At 44.3% G+C, this 26,949-nt stretch overlaps 2 protein-coding genes across 4 annotated transcripts in view; one reads left to right on the top strand and one right to left on the bottom strand.

The window, feature by feature from the left end:
• Window positions 1-11,725, top strand: part of WSB2 (WD repeat and SOCS box containing 2) — a 23,492-nt gene extending 11,767 nt beyond the window's left edge. For all 3 annotated transcript variants that reach the window (XM_012650194.1, XM_012650195.1, XM_012650193.1), the window contains 7 exons: window positions 3,706-3,950; window positions 4,095-4,226; window positions 7,239-7,339; window positions 8,459-8,631; window positions 9,346-9,456; window positions 9,585-9,692; window positions 10,308-11,725. In XM_012650194.1, the coding sequence (XP_012505648.1) occupies window positions 3,706-3,950; window positions 4,095-4,226; window positions 7,239-7,339; window positions 8,459-8,631; window positions 9,346-9,456; window positions 9,585-9,692; window positions 10,308-10,470 (1,033 nt within the window). In that variant the 3' untranslated portion in view covers window positions 10,471-11,725. The remainder of the gene's footprint in view (window positions 1-3,705; window positions 3,951-4,094; window positions 4,227-7,238; window positions 7,340-8,458; window positions 8,632-9,345; window positions 9,457-9,584; window positions 9,693-10,307) is intronic.
• A 1,296-nt stretch (window positions 11,726-13,021) lies between these two features.
• On the bottom strand, window positions 13,022-22,452 carry RFC5 (replication factor C (activator 1) 5, 36.5kDa). The gene is made up of 11 exons (XM_012650196.1): window positions 22,233-22,452; window positions 21,230-21,294; window positions 20,631-20,767; window positions 19,420-19,499; window positions 18,684-18,757; window positions 17,280-17,439; window positions 16,461-16,542; window positions 15,917-16,046; window positions 15,390-15,467; window positions 14,451-14,505; window positions 13,022-13,356 (listed from the first exon to the last, which is right to left on the bottom strand). The coding sequence occupies exons 1-11, from the start codon at window positions 22,289-22,291 to the stop codon at window positions 13,260-13,262; spliced, it is 1,017 nt and encodes a 338-aa protein (XP_012505650.1). The 5' UTR covers window positions 22,292-22,452; the 3' UTR covers window positions 13,022-13,259.
• Window positions 22,453-26,949: the final 4,497 nt, after the last annotated feature.

Below are 26,949 nucleotides of genomic sequence, written 5' to 3'. Positions count from 1 at the left end.
GAGAAGGATCACTTGAGCCCAGGAGTTTGAGGTTGCTGTGAGCTAGGCTGACACCACGGCACTCATTCTAGCCAGGGCAACAAAGTGAGACTCTGTCTCAAAAAAAATAAATAAATAAATAAATAAAACAAAGGTAACTTTGGAGGTTGCAAGCTGTCCTAAACCTCTTCCAATAGCCTGCCTTTTAAGTGCTGCTTCCTATGATGGCAAACTCAGGCCAGAGCCGGTCAGGTCTGGGCAGTATGTGGGTAGGCAGCTGATTGAGATGACAGTCACGATCACATTCAGATTGTGTTGCAAAAATAAATTTTCAGACTACATTTGGCATTTAGAGCAGGGGTCAGCAAATTTTTCTGTACAGACCCAGACAGTAAATATTAGGTCTTTGTCTCAACTACTTAACTCTGCTGTTACAGCGTGAAAGCTATCTCAGATAATACATAAACAAATGAATATGGCCGTTTTCCAGTAAAACTTTATTTACAAAAACAAAATCCTGTCATTTATGACAAACATGGATAGACCTAGAGGACTTTATGCTCGATGAAATGAGCCAGGCACAGAGGGACAAATACTGCGTGATCTCACTTACATGTGGAATCGGATAAAAGTCACACTAATAGAAGCAGAGAGCAGAATGATGGTTACCTGGAGTGGGAGAAGGAATGGGGAGATGTTGGTTAAACGTTCAAAGTTTCAGTTAGACAGGATGGCATGGTGACTGTAGTTAATGATAATGCATCTAATGCTTGGAAATCGCTGAGAGTAGTTTTTTTTTTTTTTTTACCCGGAGCCATGCCCAAGAAGCCTTGAGCAAGTGGACTCCGAGAGTAGATCTTAAATGTTCTCACAACAAAATGTTAAGTATGTGAAGGGATGGATATACTAATTAGCTTGATATAACCATTTCATAATGTATAACTATATCAGAACATCGTGCTCTACACCATAAATATATACGATTTTATTTGTCAACTATACCTTAATTAAAAATACTGACAAATAGATTGTTGAAAGAGAAACAACAAAAACAGATTGCTGGCCTGGCCATAGTTTGCCAACCTCTGATTTAGACTAAGAGAGTTTTAGAGGTGGAGGAGCCTACACTTGTCTCAGTTCCTTCTAATTTTACAGGTGAGCTTGGTTAAAATTATTTCACATACTTCACCATACAGTTGACAAAAATGTGATTTACTTACTACTTTTTGGGAACATGTGTAATACATAAAGAGGCCCAGCCACATATACATTGAGTATGGGATTTCTCACGGACTGAGAAATAGGGGGGTTTTTTTTGTTTTTTTTTGAGGCAGAGTCTCACTCTTTTGCCCGGGCTAGAGTGAGTGCCGTGGCGTCAGCCTAGCTCACAGCAACCTCAAACTCCTGGGCTCAAGCGATCCTCCTGCTTCAGCCTCCCAAGTAGCTGGGACTACAGGCATGTGCCACCATGCTTGGCTAATTTTTAGTTGTCCAGATCATTTCTTTCCGTTTTTTAGTAGAGACAGGGTCTTGCTCTTGCTCAGGCTTGTCTCGAACTCCTGACCTTGAGCGATCCACCCGCCTAGCCTCCCAGAGTGCTAGGATTACAGGCTTGAGCCACCACGCCCAGCCGAGAAATAGGTTTTTTTGAAAATAGATTTAGCGGGTACAAGTGTATATTTGTTACATGGATATATTGCTCAATGGTGAAGTTGGGGCTTTTAGCATACACATCACCCAAATAGTGTACCTGATGGGTAATTTTCCATCCCTCACCCCCCTGCCAACCTCCCACCTGGTGGTGTCTCCAGTGTCTATCATTGCACTCTGTATATACATGTACACCCACTGTTAGCTCCCACTTACAAGTGAGAACATGCAGTATTTGACTTTCTGTTTCTGAGTTATTTTACTTAGGGTAATGCCCTCCAGTTCCTTCTATGTTGCTGTAAAAGACATGATTTCATTCTTTTTATGGCTGAGTAGTATTCAGCCATAGTATTCAAATGTGGTGTACACACACACACCCCCCCACATTTTCTTTAATCATTTGTCAGTGGACACGTAGGTTAATTCCAGGACTTCGCTATTATGAATAGTACTATGACAAACATACAAGCGCATATGTCTTTTTTTATATCATGATTTGTTTTCTCTTGGGTAGATACCTAGTAGTGGGATTGCTTGGTTGAATATAGATCCATTTTTAGCTCTTTGAGAACTCTCATGGAACCAAATCTGAACTCGTCCTGGGGTCCAGCTTTCCTCATCTCCATTTCCCCTAGTTTGACATACCAGAGTGTGGTCAAGGTTGCATAGGAAAGTGGGACCTTTACTTGTGCTGGTAAAGTGTACCTCGGGCTGAACCACAGGGCTGTCTAATTGCTCGTGCCTGGGGGACATTGTCTGCCAGGGGCAGTGGTGGGCAGGGCTCTGTGTCGGAGGGATTCAGCCTTAGCTTTTCTGGGCCTGTTTCACCATAAGTGGAATGTAGAAGGAGAGGGCTGGGCTAAGAGATTTTTCAGGACAGGGCACCTCTCAACAGCTCTGTGGGTTCTTTTTCTCTGTGACTACCCTGCTGGTTAGTTCCTCTGCTGGTTACCATCAGGGAAGGAAAGGAAAGAGCCTCATGAATCAATTGGAACGTAATATAGGAAGGTGGAAATCAACACGGACCAAATAAACTGTATTGGCAAGAAAGGAGTTTGTTTCCAGCTCTAGGGGATTTCTAAGTTAGAAGGAGGGAACTTATCAGGCAGGAGAGTGGCAGATGGGTATTCAGGCTCCAAGTAATGTCCCAGTTCCAAACCTACAGTGTGCTTGCTTTCTCCTGGGAAAAACTGAGTGCATGTTTCCTTCCATGCACCAAAACCCAAGAGAACTTTCTGTGCAAGTGTATGGCTCCCTGGAGCATCTGTGATCCAGTTAACCCACACTGCAGGTCACTCGTTTGCAGGTCTGTCACAAATGAGATGGGCCAAGACCAGTGAAGTCTCTGTTACATGCACTTTTTTTTTTGAGAGCCGTCATAGTTCACTGCCTCCTCCAACTCCTAGGCTCAAATGATCCTCCTCGCTCAGTCTCCCAACTAGGTAGGACTACACGTGCACACCACCATGCCCCAGTTAATTTTTTAATTTTTTTCTAGAGACAGGGTCTCATCACTATGTTGCCCGGGCTGGTCTCGAGCTCCTGGCCTCAATTGATCCTCTTGCCTCGGCCTCCCAGGGTGCTGGGATTACAGGCGTGAGCCACTGTGCCCAGTAGAACTTTTTTTTTTCCTTTTTTTGAGACAGAGTCTCACTCTGTCACCCCATGTAGAGCGCAGTGGTGTCATCATAGCCCACTGCAACCTTAAACCCCTGGGCGCAGGTGATCCTCCTGCCTCAGCCTCTGGTATAGCTGGAACTACAGGTATGCCCCACCACACCTGGCTGATTTTTTCTATTTTTAGTAGAGACAGTGGTCTCGCTCTTGCTCAGGCTGGTCTCGAACTCCTGAACTCAAGCAATTCTCACACCCCGGCTTCCCAGAGTGCTAGGATTACAGGCATGAGCCACTGCGCCTGGCCAGAACACTTAAAAAGAAATAAAAAGAAAAATCCCATCAGAATTCACCAAAGGCCAGTTTGTTTCTAGGACTTTAAAATCTTAGATGTCCCCGGATGAAAAGTTGGTTGACTTGGTAACAGTTGCAGACTCATTAAGAAATTTCTGCTTCCCCCAGCATCCCTAAAGGGTTTGAAGCCAAAAGTCGAAGTAGCAAAAATGAGACCAAAGGGCGAGGCAGCCCAAAGGAGAAGACGCTGGACTGCGGGCAGATTGTCTGGGGCTTGGCCTTCAGCCCATGGCCTTCCCCACCCAGCAGGAAGCTCTGGGCACGCCACCATCCCCAAGTGCCCGATGTCTCCTGCCTGATCCTTGCTACGGGACTCAACGATGGGCAGATCAAGATTTGGGAGGTGCAGACAGGTAGGTCATTCCTGTCCGGCATGAGTTCCTAGGAGGCTCTCGTGCATGTTGGGGCCACCCCCACCCCAAGTGGCTGAGGGGTGTGGCTGTGGCGGGCACCTTTCCACCTCTCCTGCTGACTGAGTACTCCTGTTCTCACACTAGGGCTCCTGCTTTTGAATCTTTCGGGCCACCAGGATGTCGTGAGAGATCTGAGCTTCACACCCAGCGGCAGTTTGATTTTGGTCTCTGCGTCACGGGATAAGACTCTTCGAATTTGGGACCTGAATAAACATGGTATGGAGGTGACGGAACTACTTGGCAACTCTAAAAATACTGTATTTGCCCCTGTCTCCACTTTACCAATGTCATTTTTATCTAAAAGGGTGTTTTTTGACTTTCTGTTACTGCCTCCTAAGGAGGCATTTTTTTCCTAATTGCACCTCCTGCTGTCCCAAAGATACATTGTATCAGTTGAAAGAGATTTCAATACCTATGATAAACTGTATGTCTATTTATGAATTTTTTTTTTTTTTGGGAGGGACAGAGTCTCTCTCTGTTGCCCCAGGTAGAGTGCAGTGGCATCATCATAGCTCACTACAACCTCAAACTCCTAGACTCAAGCTATCCTCCTGCCTCAGCCTCTGGTGGAACTACGACTACAGGCATGTGCCACCACAGCCGGCTAATTTTTCTATTTTTATTAGAGATGGGGGTCTCGCTCTTGCTTAGGCTGGTCTTGAACTCCTGAGCTCAAGCAATCCTCTCACCTCGGCCTCCCAGAGTGTTAGGATTACAGGCATGAGCCATCTCGCCCGGCCTTATTGATGATATTTTAATATGAAAGATATATTGCATATCTGTTTATGTACTGAATGCATGTCTGTGCTTTCTTTGTTCGCAAAGAAATGTAAGATTTTTCTGGCCACCAAGAACCAGTTTTCACACCCTTGAGGTGACATTGCCTTAATTGAAAATACATAATCTAGGACAGATTTTCTCATCCTCGGCATTACTTACATTTTGGACCCGTGGTCCTTTGCTGGGGACTTCCCTGTGCGCTGTGATACTGAGCAGCATCCCTGGCCTCTTCTCTTTAGATGCCAGTAGCATCCTCTCCAGTTGTGACAACCAAAAATGTCTCTAGACATTGCCCCATGTCCCCTGGAGGGCAGCGTCTCCCAGGTTCAGAACCACTGGTGTAGAAGAAGTCTCCATTGGGTACTTCCTGTTAGAAGTAAAGGGCTGCTTTTTGAAGTAGAATCTAAGCCTAGAACAATTCTGTCAGATTGGAGGGGACCAGCTTTTGTGAAATTCTGCCTTGAGCAAACTCCATACAGCAGTGGCCTAATAAAGAATTCCACACATCTCTGGTTTTGATCCTTAACTGGAAAGGTGACATAGGGAAGGGAAATTTATTGCTATGTCATTCCTCCTATAAATGGGTGGGGGTTCAGGGACCAGAGGAAGGAGGCTGTGGGGACAGTTGATGAGGAAGCACACTCATCCCCATAGTGCAAAGGCACCAGTACTGTTGCCCAAGCTGGGACTGTCCAGCTCCCCACAACCACGGGAGGGGACCTTTCTCCTGCCCTCTTAGAACTGAGCCTGATGACTTGGGTGTTAGTCAGCTCAGGCTGGTATGACAAGTACCGCAGACTGGGTGGCTTAAACATTTACTCCTCATAGTTCTTGAGGCTGGGAAGTCCAAAATCAAGGTGTGGACAGCTGCGGTGTCTGGTGAGAGCCTGCTGCCTGGCTCGTAAACAGCCACCTTCTCGCTACATCCTCATATGGCAGAGAGAGATCTCTTCATGTCTCTTCTTAGGGCACTAATCCCCTTTCTGAGGCTGCACCCTCATGACCTGCTTACTTCCCAAAGGCCCACCTCCTAATACCATCACACGGAGGATTAGGGCTTCAACATGCGAATTTTTGAGGGACACAAACATTCAGTCCATAGCAGTTTCTTAAACAAACAAATAAACCAAGGAGGTGCTTGCAGTGTCCTCATCTGAAGACATCTGATCACCAAGAGCACTCTAGGTAGTTTCTGCCCAGTATTGTGGAACCTGTGATCACACCATCTAAGATAGACTGCTCACCCGGAAGGCTTCTCAAAGGCAGTACCATTCTTGCTGCTGGCTTAATGAGTGTGCAGGGGAAGCTTGCCACCATCTAAGGAAGGTCTGTGGAGTGACTTTGGAAATTGCTTGATGGTTGGGAAGGAAGAAATACGTGAGAGCGGCTGAGAGTGGGCAGAATGGAGTAGGCCAATTACTAGAGCTTTTCAAGGAGAAGAGAATTAAGTTGTGTTCCCAGGTGCCAGGCACCGCCCTTTTTTTCTTTTTTCTTGCTTGGCTCTTTCCTTCCCCATTCTCCCTCTCTTGCCCTCTCCCCATTGCATCATCCCCTCTTCCCTTACAACCTGGTAACCCATGTTAAGAGCTCAGTATATAGCCTTCCATACTTTTCTCTATATTGTATAATCCTGTACACACATGCTTACCTCCATGGGTTGGGGTCATTGTTTTACAGAAATGGAATCACATATTATTTACATTTTTTCTGTGTCTTGCTTTTTTTCATTAAACAGTACCCTATGGAAGATCTATATCTCTCATTCCATCTGCATTAACAGGGTAGATGTACCACCATTTATCCACGCATCCCGTATGGATGGGCATTTGGTTTTTTTTAAAAAACTGAGAACTGGAAAGAGATTGCATGAGTCACCCCAGGTTATGTGCTGAGTAAGCAGTGAAGCCAGGATTCAAACCCAAGCTGTCTGACTCCAGAGCGTGTACCTCTAATTACTCCACACCACTGCCCACCCGGACCCCCTGGCGAGGTGGGAGGAGGGGGACAGTCTGGAGTGGGATCCACCTGACGATGGGAAAACCATCATAGACTTTAAATGAGGGAGAATTGAAGATAAACACTCTCAAAATTGGGAAAGATGCTTCAGAGTACTGGAAGTGGTTGGGAAACCTAAAAAGAATATTTTCTGCTATCAAAGGGTCCCTATGTACACCCTCTGCCCTGGTGATCTGGCAGATTTTGGTGAAGCCATAGGTAATGATTTCCCTGGGATGTTAGAGTATCGTATTTATAGGTTAGAGGTGTTCAAATGGCAAGTCTGGCCATCTTTCCATCTCTGCATTAAAAATTGGGCCTTTGGGCCCAGCTGATAGGGAACCGATGGACATACTGGATGTGAGGTCATTGCTACCAGTTCTCCCAATTCTGCAGACTTCCTGCTCTGTTATTTTGAGGCTTGGCTCACCGTTTGCTTCTTTTTCCTGCCAGGTAAACAGATTCAGGTGTTATCGGGCCACCTGCAGTGGGTTTACTGCTGTTCCATTTCCCCAGACTGTAGCATGTTGTGCTCGGCAGCTGGAGAGAAGTCGGTGAGTCTCCGACATTGTTCTTTAGTTCAGTGAGACACAGAGGTCTGATACGGCGGCCTTGTGTGAGGGGAAATAAACCAAGTATCCTCAAAATCCATCTGCAAATCGGCCCCAACAGAAGGCACGCTGGGGGGTGCCTTTGTGATTTGCACTGTGACATGAACCCGGAGGAGATATTGGGAAGTAAGTCACTCCTGTCACCAAAGGGCTGTTTCCCTTTACAAAATGGGAAAGGCGTGGCTTTAAAAATTTCTCTTCCCCTTGGAGTCTAAGATTTTAAAAGTTAAAACCCACATGTGGATCCAAATTTCCTTTGAACCATCTAATTTGAATCCATCTAATTAGGATTTTCAATTCAAATTATGATATATGCAGTTATTTGTTGACCTTTGTCTTGAAATCCTGTTATTTAAAAAAAAAAAAAATGTATTGGAAACCCAGGAACAGTTTGGGAACAGTTTCTGTGTGAATTTTGTGTTTGCCTTGAGCCCTTTGCTGTGACTGAAGGGGGAGTTAGGAGTTCACTGTTTGGTACAGCCCAGGTGGTTAATCATTCATTTGAGGTTTAGAACTATGGAAGGTGAGAGTTCTCTTAAAGGAAAGAGAATACAGTCCTCCTTTTAGTGCTCAGAAAGGTTTAAAGTGATGAGCTAGGTCAGATGTGCAGTCTAAGGCAGATTTCCACGGTTCTGTAAGCAAGGTGGGGGGCGTGAAGTGGCTTGGCAGGCTGCCACTGCTCTGTGGGGTGGCCCCAGAGTTCACTTCTGACCCGTTTTTGGTTTTCAGTGGAACAAGATGGCACTTGGCCTAGCTCTGCGTCAGCATGTACCACCCTCTTTGCAAACAGGGCTCAGAAGCTTCTACAGATACAGTCCAGCTGGCGGCCTTCCTCAGGTGGCCCAGCTTATTGTCCCCTAAAGTGAGCTCCTTGACCATGTGCATTGGTTAAGTGCCTCAAAAATTCCATTACTCTGTTTAAACTTGTCTGATAGGTTCTGGCAGAACGGTAGAAAGGGGAATGGCCTGCAGAGGGAACTGCTGGGCCTTTCAAACTCTCTCCTGTCAGAGTCCTAAGCACTTTGTTTCTGCCCCTCACCAGGCACCTGTTATTTCCCACAGGTCTTTCTATGGAGCATGCGATCCTACACATTAATCCGGAAGCTAGAAGGCCACCAAAGCAGTGTTGTCTCTTGTGACTTCTCCCCCGACTCTGCCTTGCTTGTCACAGCTTCTTATGACACCAATGTGATTATGTGGGACCCCTACACTGGCGAAAGGCTGAGGTCACTCCGGTAAGGCCTGAATCCCTGCTATGGCTTCCTTGTGGGGAGACTGATGAGAAACATGCCTGGGATTGGACATGTCCCTCTTAGCGTCTGGGACCCGGGAGGGAACAACCTGGATAACAAGGCGCGGTGGGTTACATGTTTACTAGTATTTCATTGTCAGTTAAGCCCTCTGAATAAGACCTGAGCGTCTTCAGTCTTCTAGTTTGGGAGGCTGTCTGTGCTCTGGATTCAGCGTTATGAAACCTGTAAGTGACTTGTTATTTCCATTTACTAATAACTGTAGTAGCAAGTTCAGAATGATCCCCGTATAGAACCTGTTATTTCCAAAATGAGTTTTCATGTTCTCACAAACTTGATCTACTTTTTCCCTTTGTCTCTGTTGTTTTATGAAGCAAGTAATGGGTAGTCCTATAATTATCATGTATCTTAGCCTAAAAAAGACTTGCAGTGTGTACCGTGGCATTCAAGTGAGGGCTGACCTACTTTGCATAAGGAAATTAGCACGGGGAAGTGTTAGGAACCCTGCGGCCCCTCCACAGGACACTCGGAGCCTTCTGAGATGCCCTTTGTCCCCAGTCTGCAAATCCCAAGGTTTTCCATAAGGGGCACAAGATGCGTCTTGAGCTTCTCCTAGCCATGGCAGTTTGGCCAGGGGCGAGGCTGCAGGGTGGAAGGTGACCATGACTCCAGGCCTACTCTTCTGTCTTTCCTTCTCAGCCACACCCAGGTCGACCCTGGCATGGACGACAGCGATGTCCACATTAGCTCACTAAGATCTGTGTGCTTCTCTCCGGAAGGCTTGTACCTTGCTACAGTGGCAGATGACAGGTAACAAAGAGAAATCTCTACACAGCCTCAGAAAAAGTGCTTGTAAGCAATGGCAGCATGACCCTCACCATGTGGCCCCAGGTTGGCCAACGGACAACTGTGTCCTTCTCTCTCTTTCTCTCATCTAGACTCCTCAGGATCTGGGCCCTGGAACTGAAAACTCCAATTGCATTTGCTCCTATGACCAATGGTCTTTGCTGCACATTTTTTCCACATGGTGGAGTTATTGCCACAGGGTATGTATCTGTTAGCCCAACAGATGGGTAGTGGTTTCTGCCATGTAGTTTTTTAAGGAAAGAAAGCATCTAGAATGTTCTTGCCCATGAGGAAACCTTTAAGGAAATCCAAGATTACGTAAAACTAAAATATTCTGTTCTGTCAATATACTATGGCATTTACTCTTAATATTTAACCTAAATGTGATTAAAGACCTACAATTCATGCCATCTTATGGGCCAAGTCCACGAGGAAGCGTAAGTCAAGATGATGCAAAATTTATATGGGAAACCATTTAGGGCAAAGAGACCACCTTATAGAAAGCATCTATAATTCAGTAGGTGGCACTCTTCCTTCTATTACTTTTGAACTAATAGTAGTCTGATTTAGAAAGGGCTGTGCTAACAGAGAGCACTCTGGTAATCAAAGGTGTCTTGAGTTATTATAATCCTATCAGCAGCCTCAATTATTTAGAACCACAGCTTTTAAATCCATTACAATGGTCAAGGTTGCATTTCACTCTCTGGAGTCTCCTGCTATTTGGAGGCAAAGTAGAAACGTTAATATCCCTCACAGTGCAAACATGAACTTCCAAGGTCTATCTAAATGCAGCATTGGTTTCTGTTTCGTTTCAGGACGAGAGATGGCCACGTCCAGTTTTGGACAGCTCCTAGGGTCCTATCCTCACTGAAGCACTTATGCCGGAAAGCCCTTCGAAGTTTCCTAACAACTTACCAAGTCCTAGCACTGCCAATCCCCAAGAAGATGAAAGAGTTCCTCACATACAGGACTTTTTAAGCTACGCTACTTACCTTACCTGTTTTCTTTGTAGCAGGATAAATCTTCTTGGCAAAGGAGTAGCTGGAATAATGGACCAAACATCTGGTCTTGGGCTGAAATAGCATTTCTTTGGGATTGTGAATAGAATGTAGCAAAACCAGGTTCCAGTGGACTAGTCATGGATCTCTCTCCATGGCATGTGAAAGTCAGTCTTAGAGGCGATTCCACTTCCACGGCGACAGAGCCTTACCTTTAATCTGTGGTCCAGTTATGAACAGCGAGTGTTGAACTCTTTCTAGTCGTTTTGATTCAAAGTGCAGTTATTGATGTTGTTTTGATGATAAAAGTAAGTAGGCCTCCAGAGCCTCTCTTAGGTGGCAGAGAGGGTCACATTCCCTCAGCTGGGAAGTATGACTTCTGCCTCGTACTATCATCCTTGCATTGCCGATGCAGTGGTAGCATTGTTTCAAGTTCTCTCTCCTGCTCTGGTCAGGGTTGCTTTCCTTCCTCTGGCTCCCTTCTGACCAGCAGGACAAAGTTTTCCTGGAGCCATGTGGTATGAGGTATTAGCTTAACTAAATTACAGGGGAATCAGGCTGTGCTCCTGACTGATCCAGACACTATTATTGGCTTTTCTTTTTTAATGGTGTGCATGTGCAGATGACCAATTTGTATGTCAGATTATACAAGGATGTATTCCTAAACTGCATGACTGTTCAAATGGCTACTGAGCGGTCAGTTGCCATTTATTAGCATCATATTTATTTGTATTTTCTCAACAGATGTTAAGGTACAATTGTGTTTTTCCTGATATCTAAAAACCATAGTACTTAAATTGAACAGTTGCGAAGATGTGTCTTAACTGTGTAAAGAATTGGTGTTGTCATGATTTAGCTGATACTCCCGTGTACGAGATCTGTCTTTGCTGCTTAACCTCATTAGATTAATCAGCTGGTTTCAACTCTACCCCTGAACAGAAATAACTCCTTAAAAGTACTGTTCTCCTTCAGTGGCATGTAGTTATCTAAGCAAGACACCTCATTCAAGCAAAATCTGCCTTAGGAAAATTTAATATATTTTAAATTATTTTAAAAGAAATGCAACATCTTATTCTTTAGCTTTCTTAATTGGTGCTTTATGGAGGCCAGTGAAATGTTATATGACTTGTTGAGAAAGTCAAGGAATTTCCTCTACCACCTTTGTTGCTTGAAGAAAAACATCTTTTCAAAATGACAGGCTTTCATTGAAGGAAAAAAAAAAACAGTTAAAACCTTTTGGCACTCTGTTTCATTTTTTCCATTAAGAAAAAAAAAATCCCCTTTTAAAACAAGTAGTACAACAGAAGAGCTGGGAATGGATTTAAATTTAAATAAAACTTTTAAATTTCATGATTATCTTGAAATATCACACACAGTGGAGTATGAGAGGCTCTGGATGGATTGAGGCTCTGCTTGGCCACTAGATTTAAACTTTGCTGATGTCTTTGGGTAACAGGTCCTCCAGAAATAAAGGAAATAACTACCTTCTCCCTTTCGACAGTTTAAGAACTTGACACCTTTATAAAGAACAGTCTCTAAAGTAAGTCTATTCTGTGATAATAGAGACAGGTTTTAATATAAATGGATGTTGGACAAGTCAGCATCTTTATAACTGGCTAAGGGAAGAAGAGTCACTTGTAACACAACCAGCAAGCAAGCTGCTTTATTTTCATTGTACAGAACGCTAACACAAATGCAGCGTAATTGCTATAAAATAAATGTTACATGTGTATGGAAGTCCCAGGCCTTTCAGCAGTTCTAGATTTAGAGTCAGGCTTAATCTCACAGGCCTTCCCTGCATTAACCAAGTACGTGTTATATAACCATTGGCCCCTGATGGCATAACTGAAAGCTAGCTCTCTATTATATTCAAAATTAAAGTTTTTTCCTACTTGGAACCTGCTGGTAACTGTTCTAGTTCAAGAGGGAAAATAAAAAGACCAGTTTTTAAAGTAGGAGAATTGAGTCCATTTTATAAGAACATAATAATTTTGGCCAGAAATCCATTAATGCCTATTTAAAGTAGACACAGAGACAGTGCCGAAGATTAGATTCATAAACTTAATTTTGGAGATGTTGTTTCCCTTGAGTTGGAAGACACTTGGACCATATTAGATCTGAAAGCCTTACGTTCCAGACCAAATGCAATAGGCCAATTCTCTGTCATCTAAGCAACTAAAGGGTAAAAGCCTTATGGCTGAAAAAAAGATGATTTTTTCCCCATGAAAGACAGATGGATTGAGCGTGGTGGCTCACACTTGTAATAATAGCACTTCGGGAGGCTGAGGGATGGAGGATCGCTTGAGGCCAGGAGTTTGAGACCAGCCTGAGCAACACAGCAAAACCTTGTTTCCACAAAAAGTAAAAATATTAGCCAGGCATGGTAGTCCACAGCTGTAGTCCCAGCCACTTGGGAGGCTGAGGCAGGAGGATCTCTTTGAGCCCAGGAGTTTGAGGCTGCAGTGACCTATGATGATGCTGCTGCACTCTAGCTGGGGTAACAGAGCAAGACCCCCATCTCCAAAAAAAAAAAGGGCAGTACACTAAGATATAATAATTATGCATTAAAATTGTTTTATGTACCCCTGCTCCAAATGACCACAAAATGGTACTTTTTAACATCTGCCCACCCACACCAGGAACTGGAACAGAGATTTCTAAGACTTGGGGTGACCATGGTTCTGTCCCATTCTCTGGGCAACAGTCCAACCCGTAACTGTCCTCTGCACTACCAGGTCTGGGAATTGTGGCCAGTGGGCCTCGGAGCATCTAGCCCTCTGTGACAATCAGGTCTCTGGTGACTTGAAAAGCAGCAATGAGGGAACTCAGCTGGATCTTCTCATTGGTGCCAACAGAAAGTCTGTACCTAAAAGAAATCAAGCATAAGGTAAGAAAAAACACTATCATGGCCAGCTGCCTTTTCATAAGAGAAGGGAGATCAAGGCCTGAAAATCCATTGAAGGAGAGGGATGGGAATTAACCAAACAAATTTATCCTGCGCAGCAATCTTGCATGTGTCCTCCTAACATTGTCTTCTCTGCCCGAACTGCTGATTTCTAAATTTGATGTTTCAAACTGTTGAGGACAAATTAAATTTTAAAAATTGTTAGTTATTACTACTAGTGTTCTAAACTTAACTTTGTCCTAATGGTATAGAAAGATAGAATTTATGTAACTAAGGATTATTTCATCCACAAAATACATTAAGAGGGAATTAAAATGGAGATTTCCTTCCTCGCAGCTAAGACATTTCAGCAGTTTGGCTGACATATCTGTGGGTCTGTGGTCTAGTCAGTAAAGCAGGACACTGGCAGTTCATCTTGCCACCTTTTAAGTGCCCAGCCATCGGAAGCCAGATCATCATATTCACAACAGTGATAAGAATTGACCCAATCTGTGCACGTGAAAGCCAGTGCTGGCAAATTAGAGTTGGCCTACGCTGACGTCCACTTTGAACCCAGTGCTCTGTGTGTCTATTTAAATGATAGCTGCCAGCTTCAAAGGGGGCTAATAACAGTGTTTACAGAACCAGGCTAAGTGGAAAATTGGGTTTGTGTTTACTTTTCCCCCCAGTATACTTTATTATGCCAAAATGCCTTAGTAACAGCTGGGTGGCTGGTCATCCCCACACGAGTCTAGAAGTCTGAACTGAAGCAGGCCTCCCAATTAACAAGGGCATTTTCACAATCAACGTGGGCCAAGCCCTCAAGGTCTAGGGAGAGGCCGTCACCTCAAATGTGTAACTGATCTGCACCTGTCCTTCGTGTTATCCCCGTGTGCTTTAAATAAGCAACTCGATACCCTTCCCCACCTTCCAGTCGGTATCACCAAAGACTAGATTATACCGTACGTAAATGATTTAGACAAAAAAGCTGAAACCAAGCAAGCAGAAACTGAATTCACAACAGGAAAAAAAAGAAAAAGAGGAAAAGAATTAAAATTAGGAAAATATATACTCACTCAATGTCTGCCATTTTGGTCAATAAATGTATTCGAACTGAAGATGGAAAGTCAACTGAGGGAAAAATAAAACCAAATGAGTGAGGTCTGTCACCCCTTACTACCAAAAAACAAAAAAACACAGGACAAGTATGAGTTTCAACATCAAATACAAAACACTGATACTCTCCCGAGGCCTCAGACTGATCACTAGAATCCACACCTCTAAGAAAGTAAAAATGGCGTAGGTTTCGTACTTTCTACCCACTCTATTTTGTGATTCTTTATATAGCTGGGCTTGAGCTGACCATTTCTCAGGCAGAGGTTAACACACGGGCCACTCAGGAAGAGGCCTGCAAAGGCACAGGCAGAACCAACGTTCATGGACCCAGTTAAGCCTCTTGGTCTGCGGCTGGCTGTCGCACAGGGGAGAGCTTCTCCAAAGGCCTGTGCGTCGAGTCACTTGGGGAGCTTCACACCATACTGATGCCTGGGTCTCCCATGGGGAGACTTACTGGGTCTGGGGTGATTCTATCTGCTACCAAGGCTGAGAACCAATTCTCTGTGTAGAAGGTTAATTGTGGAACTTAAGATGGTTTCCATAAGACTCTGCTGGTTTATATGAAAGTTTGTATGAAGATTTACCTTATCCCTTTTTCCTTTTCAGGACAATATTTTCTTAGAAATATAAATTAAAATATACTTATTGCTATAAAATACAAACAGACCCCTGGAGGAAAGAAAGTTAGCCTTCAGGAGTTTCTTTCCACTCTCCAGCAGTTCCAGAGATTAAGCTTTGAACAGCAGCAAGACAGAACTGCTAAACGTAAGGGCTCTGATTTATACTTCATTACTGTTTCTTTGCTTCAAGAATGAAGCCTCGTTTCCCTCTCTAACCATCCTTAACCCCAAAGCAGGCATCCCCTCCACGGCTTCCCAGCCAGGGTGTGATGTAATCACCTCTGTGCACAAACAAGTGTATCTCTGTCAGGATATCGTGCAGTGCCAACCCCTTCAGAGTTTTCAACTCCATAATATCTAGAGAGGAGCAGTTAAGGCAAAGGGAACAAGTTCCAGAACAAACAGACTGCAGAGAATTTTGAATCCAAGCCCTGGCAAGTGACTTTTTAAAGTAGGGCTTTTAATCCCAACACAGCTGTTTCTCTTTCAGTTTGAAGCTGCATGTGTTGGATCCCAGTTCTTTATTTTTCTCATGCTTCATCTTCAGTAAGGGCTTTCTGAAAGACAAAGTTGTATCTCCTATTAGAGAATACAGCCAAATGCATTCCCAGGAAGAACTCTGGGCTGTTAATGACAGGTACCCACTCCACCTACAGACGCCTCGCTCCCACGACAGGCTGACCACAGTCACATGCAGCCAGTCGTCCCTTCGTCAGCAAGGTACGGGTGCTGGCTGCAGCCCGAGCTCCTGGGGCCATGTTTAGGCCTTGGACACTTAACGTGCCAGGAGGTCCCAGAAAGGATACTTCTGTAGGCCGTGGTGAAGTCTTGATTCAACATCCAGTCCAGAATGTTGGCGATGTCTGACTTGAGTGGGTGCCCTGTGCAGGTGTAGACAGTCTCCTCTGTCACCTTCCCAAAGGCCATATTGGTGCTCTGTGTAAACAGAGAAGGAGATCACAGTGGCTGTCACAGCAACTGCCAAGCTGCAGGGAACCAAGAAGAAACTGGGAGGCAGCAACGCAGGTGGGCAGCAATGTTGTATGGGCACAGGGCAGCTCAAACCCCAAACTTTCTACACTGGAAAACTTGGCCTCATCAGAGGCTGCTGCAGCTTGTTGGCTATTACGGTGCAGAATCCTTCCCTGCCTTTGCTTTGTTTGCAACAAATGATTCTTTCAATTCATCAAAATACAAAGTAGGGGTTGGGAAATCCAGCATGTTATAAGATCAAGGTCTTACCAGTTCTAGATTTTTGGATTTACAGATTGGTTGTGCTGTTGCTTACATCTTTTCTTAAAGAACTCTTGTGAAGCAATGCCTTGAGATTTGCTACGAGTAGGACCATACCTGCAAAATGTTCAGAGCCCTGCGCATATCTCCGCTGGAAAGAGTTACAAGCGCTTTCATCCCATCTTCACTTATCTCGACTCTGCAAAGAAATAGGCAAAAGGGACCTGTGAGGCCCCTGAGAGCACCAGCATTCACCCAGAGGAACAAGATGGCCTGGCATGATTAGGTTTTAAAAGAATGAAAGAAAAAAACAAGAACAGAGTTAATACTTTCCTAATCCATATAATGTAGAATTCACTCTGGTTTTTAGGGACATGTGCTTCACATTAGTAGTGAGAGCCCATTCACAACTAGAATGGCCCATATTTAGGACCAAGCATTCTTATATTGAGCGACTGGCTTTGAATTATGTTCTCTGGTGAGGAAAGAGGCCTGGCATGATCCATGATCACAGAGCCGAAACTCCTCCTTTAAAATAAGCAGCTACTTGGGTCGGCTGCTTGCTTGCCATCTGATTACACACACTGTAATGTCTCAGAACCTTCCCTGTAGTCAAAAAAGGCTAGAAGCATCTTCGCAGAAGGGACTCGGCAGCCTACAGTTTCCAATGACAAAGAGAGTAGGAGGAAATGGGACAGCTTCCAGGGGAGGAGGATGGAATCAAGAAAAAATCAAGAACCAAATGACTTTATGAGGAGGAATGGCCATGAAATACCAGAGAAAATGACAGCAGTGAACAGTCCCCAGTGCTGAGCCTGCACTGGGCACTCTGCTAAGCTGGTGGCCAACGTCACCTCCTCTAAATACAAAGCAGCTGGTCATCCCAAAACCCTACTTACACTGCACTCAATCCCCAAAGGCCCTCAAGATACTCACTTCTCTTCTTCTACGACATGCTCCAGGCGGGGAACCATGAGTTCTGGAGTCAGGGGACCAAATCGGAACCTCGTACACCGAGACTGCAAGGCAGGGATGATCTTTGACAGATAGTTGCAGATGAGGCAAAATCTGGTATTTTCAGTAAATTTCTCAATCACTGGTGAGGGAAAATAAAATCACCTTGTGTCAAAGTCCATTCTGATTCTTCAAAGGACCGAGGAGCCCTGACCTTTTCTATGGTCATTTGGAGGGTATAGAAGATTCAAGAATGCAAACAAGTGGGGATGGATGCTGTCTGCACCGAGAGAGAGTAGCACTGGTGTGTTTGGGATCAGAGTCCAGCCACTCCCCTTTCAAAATCTGATGAACATGCCTCCCTGGGATTTTACAAAATGCTTCCTTTTTTACGATTTGCTATGATTCTGGCACTTTTGCTACCTCATCCCATAAAGTAAGAGACCTAGTCCTGTCCTTTTACATAAAATTATATTTGGCAAGTTGGTGATGCTTCACCTTCTACAGGCAGGGAGGGGATGGCTTTTTGCAGACTTTCCAGTGGACATTGTCTGGAAGTCTTAGAGCACTCAAGGGAGCAGTAACCCAAACTGAGAGATGCTTACGGCACCAGTTTCACTCCGTAGGTACCCAATGTTCTCGCATCGGGATCTGCCCAGAGTGACAGTCACTGCGTGCAGAACAAGATGCTGAAGAAAGGCTGCCAAAGCTTCTTGGACCGAAAGATATTCTAACTGTCCTCCTCCTCCTCCTCCTCTTCTTAAACATGTGCTGCAATCCTCTCCTGCCCCCTAGACTCCTAAAGATCATTCTTCTCTCACAGCTGATTCACTCGGAATCTTAAAGAGGGAGATTTTAAGTGTCCTTTACAAGAAATGAACTGCACTAGCCACCTTAGGACAAATCACAGGATACTCTCCCATCCCTCCCAAATCGCATGTGGCAAGTAGGGAAATAATGTCAGCTTTCTGAGTGCAACTAAACTTAAGATTTTCTTTTCCTGGCAATTTTGTATGTAAGGGTACCAACAGCAAAAAGGACTATCTAATAGTTTAACAATGAAAGATGTCCCTTATTCTCCCATCCAATGATACAAATCCTAACTCTGAAATTAAACTCAGTGGCGAAAAAGGATGAAACACCAGTGATTGGTCACACTCAAAAGTCCCAATAGGGCTTATGTCCTTAAGCTGCAGAAAGGGGAGCTCCTACTATAGAGGTACCTTGTTTGGATCATAGATGCGATGCATGGAGAAAGGTATACAGAGGTTTCTCTGGGCCAGAAGATAAACAGCAAACAAACCACACCTCATCTCACACCCGGAGCTCCTAACTCCTTCCAATGCACTTGTCAGCCCACACGCTGTACATAGCAGCTCTGCCTACCTCTTCTCAAGGCATTCTGGGCGTCTTGAGTCATGGCATCAGCTTCATCCAAGATCACCAGTTTAAAGCCTTTCCTAGAAAAATAAACACCGTCTAAAGATTTCTTTAATCTCACTTCAACATCTGGGCCCAAACCCACATCTTTCCATTTGTGCCATTGGGCCTGTCTCAGAAAGGCCATTTCTCCTAGAACTTTGACCAAGACAGACATCTTGGGTCACACAGAGAGAAAATGCCCCATCCCTTAGAAGGAACTGAGGTCTAACCTCTGTATTGCTTTATGTTCTGGCGCCTTCATCTTTCTTCCACAAAGTCCCCGATGACTCCGTCTGCTTTTCCTACTTCCTTTACTCCAGCCTAAGTCTTTTCCCCTTTTCTTTTTCTTTCAGCCACCATCCTACTTATCCTTCCCCATCTCAACTTATTTTTATTTAAATTTAAACTAGTTCATCCAGTCTTAGTTAGGGTAATCAGTCCTCAGTTAACTAATAAAATGAAGTTAATGCTTCCCTAAAGAACTGCTGGTACAGGTGCAGATAATGTTTTATTTTAATATTTGCATGATAACATTTCTTACCACCAGCCCTGTGCTTTATTGCTTTTCCGTGGCTGCTTTTGACAAAGTCATTTTTTTTTTACCTTTATAAAGTGGCAAAGAGGAAGACTTAAAAAATTAAGCTATGCCACCTCATTGATCAAAATCTTTAGAGAGAGAGATTATTCAAAGAATTCTTACTTAAATATTGTCCTTGTGCTAGCAAAGCTCAGGATTGGTCCCCGGACGATATCTATTCCTCGGTCATCTGAAGCATTCAGCTAAATGTGGAAGACAGAAGTCAAAAGAAAAAAACATGTTGCTGAGCTATCTATGAATTCTTGGTTTTGATGTATCTTTTCATCAATTCAGCTCAGCAAACCAGCTCCCTAGGTCTAATGAGGGCCAAGAGATCATAATAAACAAATCACAGTTGTACTAAATCACTAAACTCACTAAATCATTACGTTACGAAAGGCAAATGGCTGTTTTGCCCCCACTCTTGGAGGACGCTCACAGCAACATAAATTGGAGAAATAATTAATTGGTCTGATCATGCTGAACAGCGCTTTTGGCATAAGCAGGATGAGGCTAATTTTAGCTACCACAACCCAGAGGTTACAAGTTTTTAGTACACTGAAGTAAGGACGTTAGTAGCAGCACAGTTCAAAGTCCCATATCTAAAAAGCAAGTTAAACATTTTTCTTGCAATAGACAATATTTGGATTTTTGTTATAAATCAGTTAAGGTCCAAGCAGTACATGGATGGCATACTCAAATGCAGTAATTCGAAGAGAACGAAACAAAGACATATTTTAAAAGGTGTTGGTGGGGTGAGGCGAAACCACAGGGCTATGCAATGCCTATTATCACCCCTGAGCCCGAAGGGGTTAGAGAGAGTGGCATAGGCCCTGGAGAGGGCTGTACCACCCTGAGATGTGCTCAGCTGTGTTAACCCCCTCGGGGCAGATCAGGCCATCATTCACTTCCTTCCCCCACCCCTGCCAGGGCCCCTACTGGACAAACCCAACCAGGAGCCAGAGGGCAAAGGAGGTTATAGTCAACAGGGCTGAGGCTTTGGGCAAAAATAGGGGGCAGAAAGATGGAGAATGGACCTGGAGGATGCACAGCAGACAGGCAGCAACTGAGTGACCATAAAGTAGGGTTTGGGTAAAAGTTAGCAACGGCAAAGAAAACTGTCTAGCCCTACAACTGCCCTCTAGCTGACAAATGCCAATCCAGACCAAAATGACCATTATAGAAAAAAGTAAATTGAAATATCTTATTTCACATTTACTTCTTCCCCAACTACAAGTGGGCACCTGACTTTTAAAGTAAAATAAAACTTGCAGAACCGAAGTTGAGAGACTGAAGTTCTCAGCTGTTGGTAGAGTAAGAACAATCCTATTTACCTCTAAGACCATGGAGCCAAATTCCTTATCTTTGTATAGCTGTTTAGCACAGGCTAGGATGGTGGATGTCTTTCCTGTCCCTGGAGGACCATAGAGAAGCAGGTGTGGCAGTCGGTCTTCACTGATAAATTTCTGAACTGAGGATCGGGAAGGAAGAGGGACACCATGAGTCTTTGGGAGCTACCTCATTCACTGCCCTCCATGAATGCACTTCAACCCAATTCAACGTCCAAATTGAGGCAGATGTAGCTTGAGGTAGGTGCCTGGTCTCTGTGTTCTTAGTACAAGTGGGATTCATTCCAGTGTGCAGCCAGTCAACAAATATTTATTGCGTGCTGCCTGTGTTACAGGCATCTTTTTGGGTGCTGGTGACATCTGTGAACTTAAACACTTTTCTGTAATGCTATTTTTATGCTCATGTTTATGACTTACCCACTAGACTGTAGCTACCTGAAGAAAAGGAATGAAAAATCTTAAAGCCACATTCTATAAAGCCCAAGCAGATTCTTCCAAGTTATCACTCAGCAGAGATCACAGCACCAAGAAATTTACACAGGTCCTTCCACTGGGATAAGAACAACTGACACATGGACACTCACTGGTACTCAGAATGTCCTGATGGGAAATGAGATCGTTTAGTGTCTGCGGCCGGTATTTTTCAACCCTGAAATACAATTTAGCATGTATTAAATATTACAATATATATAAATGAGAGAATATTCTGTTACGTGCCAAAGAATCCTTTCATATGCTAATTAAGAGGAAGGTGGTTGCCAGGAGCTGGGGGAAGGAGAGAATGGAGAGGGACTGTCAGTGGGTATGGGGTTTCCATTTGGGGTGATGAAATTTTGGAACTAAACAGTGGGATGATTGCCAAAATCCTGAATGTCCTTAATGCCACTGAATTGTACACTTTAAAATGGTTACAACTGTAACTTATGTTTTTTTTATCACACTAAAACCAAACTGAACTCGTTATTAGACAAGAACAACATAGAGTTGTTCTAAATCAAGCCAAATCTCATCAGTCTTTAAAGCATCACTAGGACAGTTGTTGAAGCGGGATGGTTGAAACTACGAGCTCTGAATTCAGACTACCTGAGTTCGAATCCAAGCCTATTTTCTAGTCTTGGACCTTGGGCAAGTCATTTAACCTTCCTGAGATGCAGTTTCCTCATGCGTAAAATTCGAATAATAGCGCAGTGCCTGTCTCTTAGAGTCGGTAAGATCAAACATCTAACATGGTGTCTACTAATCTAACAGAAAGCCATCCAATAACAGTTAACCAGGGAGCGTTATTATTATTTGCATCGAAGATTCTGGCGAGAGGGAAAAGGACATTTTGGCATGGAAGCCAGTGCAGGATGTCAGAAGACGAGGGATCGAACCCCTGCGCTGCCACCCAGGTACAAAAGCCGCTTTCTCTTTCCGCAAACGGAATGGGGGGAATGGGTGAGAACTGGCGAAAGTCCAGGGGACTGGGGAGCTGGGGGGTGGCGGGGAAAACGTCTGTGGCTCGGCCCAGGCCGCGAGATGGGGCTAGGGTCCGGCCAGCTCCCCACTCGGTCCACAGCCTCTCCGCGCGGCCGCCGGGCCTCCTACCAGGGCAGGTTCCTGATCTTGGCGGCTGCAGGCTGCTGCTTGAGCGCTGAGGTCTCCATCGCGAGGAGGTGATGGTAACCGGGTCCTCAGTAGTCGTCGCAGCAGCGACCTGACCCCCGGACCCTCACACTTAGAGTTCGCGCGCAAAAGCAACTCTCGCGAGACTTGGCCGCCGGCTTCCGACTTCCTCCTTCGGTCCCGCCCCCTCTGCGTTGCTAAGGCGCCGGTTGCTAGGTTACCGGGAGGCGCGGGCCGCCAGCCTCTCTCCGGCTCCTCCCCTCCAGCCTGCTCTGCGCTCTCCCTGATACCGAGGGGGCGTCCCGAGAGGGGGAGCGGGCGAGGCAAGGCCATCGCTGCAGCCGCCCGTCATCGTTACGCTCCCGGCCAAAGCCAATTCCAGCCGTCACCAGGTTCAAACACTTACGTTCAAAGGAACAGAAAGCTGCCAGGGCTAAGAAGAATCCTAAGCAAAAAACGACCCCAAACGACACAGCTGGTTCTTTAATATAGATGCCCATATGCAAAAACCTTCGGCCCCAAAGCTGGGAGGTGGATATTTGGAAGTAGAAAACAACCCCCAAACAAAACAACTCCAACCTGCCTAGCTCCCGAATCCGCGTCCCAACAGAATTTAGAGAGTCAACCTCCAGCAAACGACTCCAGGGTGAAAACAAACAAAAAAACCTTTCAGTTGGGTTAATACGTGTGACGGGAAGGGACTAATTAATAAACAGAAACGACAGGGTCCCTGTGATCTGAGATACTGAGGAGAAGCGGTATCAAAATTTTAGAGTTTTTTTCCTGAGGTGAGGGAATTCCGGATCACCTTTATTTTCTTCCTTTTTGCTGGTCTGTATTTTCCGGCCCTGAGTGTATATAGCATCCCTAAAAAGGTCTTTTTTTTTTTTTTTTTTTAACACGATGAGAAAGACAAAAACCTGGAAGGAAAGGAGGCTGGGCTGGGGTCAACAGTGATCTGATTCAGAGGTACCTGACCCCTTGCCTCTGATTACATCGCTGTCACTTGCTTTAGGAACAGAGCAGAAGGACAGTGGGCAAATATATGCCCTATTCTCTGCTTCCTTCGGAGGTCAACTTTAACTCCAGTGGTCAGATCATTAGCAGCCACTTTTCCCACTTAGCGTTGGGCAGGCTGCTTCTCTCTTCGTCTGATAATAGCTGCTCAAAGATGGTTGTGAGGATTAAATGAAATAACACGTAAAGCATCTGGCGCAATGCCATCCTACTTTTCCTTCCATTTTCACATTCTCCATTTATCCTGTTCTGGTTTCAAATTTTTCCTTTCAAACAAAACTTAAAGGATTGGCTAGTGGGACTATACTATCACCTGGGCTTTATTCAACCACCATGGTAAGAGCCATCCTGCTAAAGACTCTTTGCATTGGAAGCACGATGCTGCCACCTCCTTGAGCTGGAAGATTAGAACAAGACAGCAACAAGTTCTCATAAAACTCTGTGTGCACCTGCTGATCAGTTTGCTTGGAATGGAGAATTCTTCCATGTGACATTATATTATGCATTACGAGATCATCTGTCGTGCGCCTCCTTAGTGGATGGTAAGCTCATTGAGAGGAGAAATTTTGACTTATTCACCACTGTACTTTTGGTGCCTGGAACAGTGCCTGGCTCAAAGGAAGCACCCACTAATAATTGTTTGATGAATGAATGAATGATAATGGCTACTATCCATCAGGCAGTCACTCTGGGCAAGACACTGTTCTAAGTGCTCTACATTTATTATGTTTACTCAGTTGTTGCAAGAAGCCCAAGGTACTATCACTGGCCGCATTTTGTAGATTTATTAAGTAATTTGTTCAAGTTCTCACTTAGTGTGGGGCCAGAACTGGATCTTACCAAGAGTCTGATTCTTTAGCTCATGCTAGACCAGCAACAACAGCAGCAGCATCCCTTGGGAACTTGTTAGAAATGGTAATTATTCCTCCCCTCACCCCAAACCCATGAAATCTGAAACTGTGGTGGTGAGGCCCAGCCATCTGTGTAGTAAAAAGCCCTCCAAGGGATTCTGATTTGTGCAAGTTTGAGAGCTACTTCACTACACTGTAGTGCTTCTCAGTCCTCGAGCTCTCCAGGACTTCACTTTCTAAGAAAAACAACGAGTACTGTCCAAAAACCAAATTTCAACAAATCGAGTTTAATGATCTAGTTGGCTTTTATTTGCAATTCATGATTCGGGCAGTATCCTGTCTATAAAACAGAAGGGTGCTCCAATGAGCTGAGCAGAGGGGTGCACTCTATAAGCAGAAAAGGCTGAAGAAAGCAGAAACAAGGGACAGAAAGTGTATTGGCCATGTCAAAGTTACTTTCCTTATAGGATTAAAGCAGAGGGGACTTTCTTATTATGCCTGCTCAGGTTGACTGGGCCTTGGACCCCAAAAAAATCTCCTGGGTTTTTTTTGTTTCTTTTGTTTTGGGTTTTGTTTTAAACTGGCCTATTTTAAAGTTCAGTTTGATTATGCGGCACCTAGCATGGGTGCCTCCATTCTGCTTTGGTCTGGTCTGTTGGAGCCTAGTTCAAGAGCTTAGTCTAAAACAATGGCCTCCCATAAATTTTATTTAACAGTACCCACATGCATATTCTGGAAAAACAAAGTTGTCCTATTAAATGTTGTGTGTGCGTGTGGTTTTGTTTATTTCAGCTTCTTCTATTAATTGAAAGTATAGTCCTTTGGGCAAGTTACTCAGCATTTCTTTGGACTTCAGTATTCACATATGTAAAATGGGCGGGGGCGGGGACTAGACTGGATCAATCATTTTCAGCACTGGCTGAACATTAAAAGCATCTGGGACACCTTAAGAATTCAATTGCCAGAAGTCCAGCCGGGCCAATTAAGTCTGGCCTCTGGGAGTGGGACCCTGCAATGGCATTTTAGAGAGCCTCCCAGGTGATTGTAAAATTCGGTTGAACTACTTACTGCGCTTGACTAAGCCAATCACAGCCATTCAAGTCCCCTTGCTACTGATTGGCTTAAGAGATGCACACGTGATCCAGTTCTGCCCAATTAGCTGTCAGTGGAAATGATGGGTGGGGCTTCTGTGAAGCTTTTCCTCCTAACTGTGCTGATTCTTGTGCTAGGTGATCTTTACCTTCTTCCCAGTGCTCTCGTTATAAAGAGAAAGATGAAGACCAGAGTTACAAACTCGCCTATCTGTAATCAGCCTGGAAGTTAATCTATAAAGGAAGAGGGTTGAGTGGAAACTATGCCCTGCTTCAAGGAGGCATAGTTAAGATTAAAGCAGAAAAGAAGTATAATGAGATACTGGATAGCTCGCATTGTCACTAGGAAGACAGGAGTATTTGGCTTGGAAAATGGGGCCAAGACTGGTCACGCACCTGAAACCAGGGTCAAAATTACTCCACCGAACCAAACAGGTAAGGAAACTTACGCTTTTGCTGCCTAGAAACTAGATGTTGCTTTCGTCTTCCAGTGGCAGAAATTATTCACCACTTCTATCCTGCATTCTTCCTAAAATTAGCACCCCACTTATAAGTCTGGGAGACATACCTAATTGGCCAAGCCTGGGTTGCATGCTGGTGAGTATCTTGTATGTACCTTGAATTGTGGGAAATGACATCTGCCTCTCTCCATGACTTGTGAACTGGGGACATTCCTGAATATAGGAGGGGGATTCACAGGCGAGCAGCCAAAAGTATCACGGATGTCCACCACACCAGTACTCAGGCATGAGGGACACCCGTCAAATGTTGCCAGATCTTATGATTTTTCAAGAGAACCAGACATTTGGAATTTACATGAAATTCCTGTATATTAAATGTTGACAATTAATTAAAAACAAATTACTGGCCAAGCGAAAACACTATATGGTTCACTTTGTGTCATCTGATTTGTCAAGGACAGATGATCAGGAAAAAGATGCAGTAATTGCTTCTTACCTTCACCTTCTGCCTGGATTTGAGCTCTCTGGAGGATTTACCGGCAAGTCAAGCTGGTGTCTTCGTGTGAATTGTGACATCGATGAACACAGGCACAAACTTTTCATGTATAATCACAACCAGATTTGGAAATACTCTAATGAAACATCAAGTCCTGGAGATGGCAGGATCATAAATTAGAAACAAAATTGCCAACAGAAGGCATTTGCTCTTAAAATTGGATTAAGGAAAGGGAGTCCCGGGTTTTATTACTCTCGGCTTTGGAAGAAACTTGGTTTTGGACAGAGCACTTACTGCCTTAGTTTATTTTTAAGACTTGTTCTTTTGAGAGAATGGGATTCGAGGCTATCTTTGGAAGATGCTGGCAGAAAAAAAATCAAACTGGGTCTTTCTCCTGAACGTGTTTATACTGGTGGAATCATGTTTAAATGAAGAGCGAGGACTTGAAGGAGGGAAAAAGCTCAAAGGACAACTTGAAGAACGTGTATAAAGGGAAAGGTCCATTGTCTTCAATGACCATGGCAAAATGGCAGACTAACAGCGAGGTCCTCCCTCTCACGCCTCCTTCTCTTGTGAGAAGCCCCAAAATCCTACATATTAGAGTTTAGGGACTTCATTCATCATCCCCTACCATTTGTTGATTGAATAACTAATAAGTGGTTATTTATCACTTCCAAAATCTGGTTCCAATTTCCAGATTGGAAAAGTTAACTCATGTGAATTTGCTCCATACACATGGGCTGAAGAAAATTCACATTTAAAAATTTTTTTATATTAAATGTA

The sequence above is a fragment of the Propithecus coquereli genome, unplaced genomic scaffold, assembly GCF_000956105.1.
Source record: "Propithecus coquereli isolate 6110/MARCELLA unplaced genomic scaffold, Pcoq_1.0 Scaffold314, whole genome shotgun sequence".
Taxonomy (NCBI): domain Eukaryota; kingdom Metazoa; phylum Chordata; class Mammalia; order Primates; family Indriidae; genus Propithecus; species Propithecus coquereli.
The sequence above is the reverse complement of the archived record's forward strand: the minus strand, read 5'-3'. Positions and strand labels throughout refer to the sequence as shown.

Bases quoted from the DNA above. Each gene is read 5' to 3' on its own strand.
- RFC5 (XM_012650196.1), bottom strand. From the start codon at position 22,291: ATGGAGACCTCAGCGCTCAAGCAGCAGCCTGCAGCCGCCAAGATCAGG. The intron at 16,543-17,279 runs GTGAGTATCTTG...ATTTCTTTGCAG, and splicing joins CATGTCGTAGAAGAAGAGAA to AGTCGAGATAAGTGAAGATG. The intron at 16,047-16,460 runs GTATGGTCCTAC...CTGTTTACACAG, and splicing joins GGGCTCTGAACATTTTGCAG to AGCACCAATATGGCCTTTGG.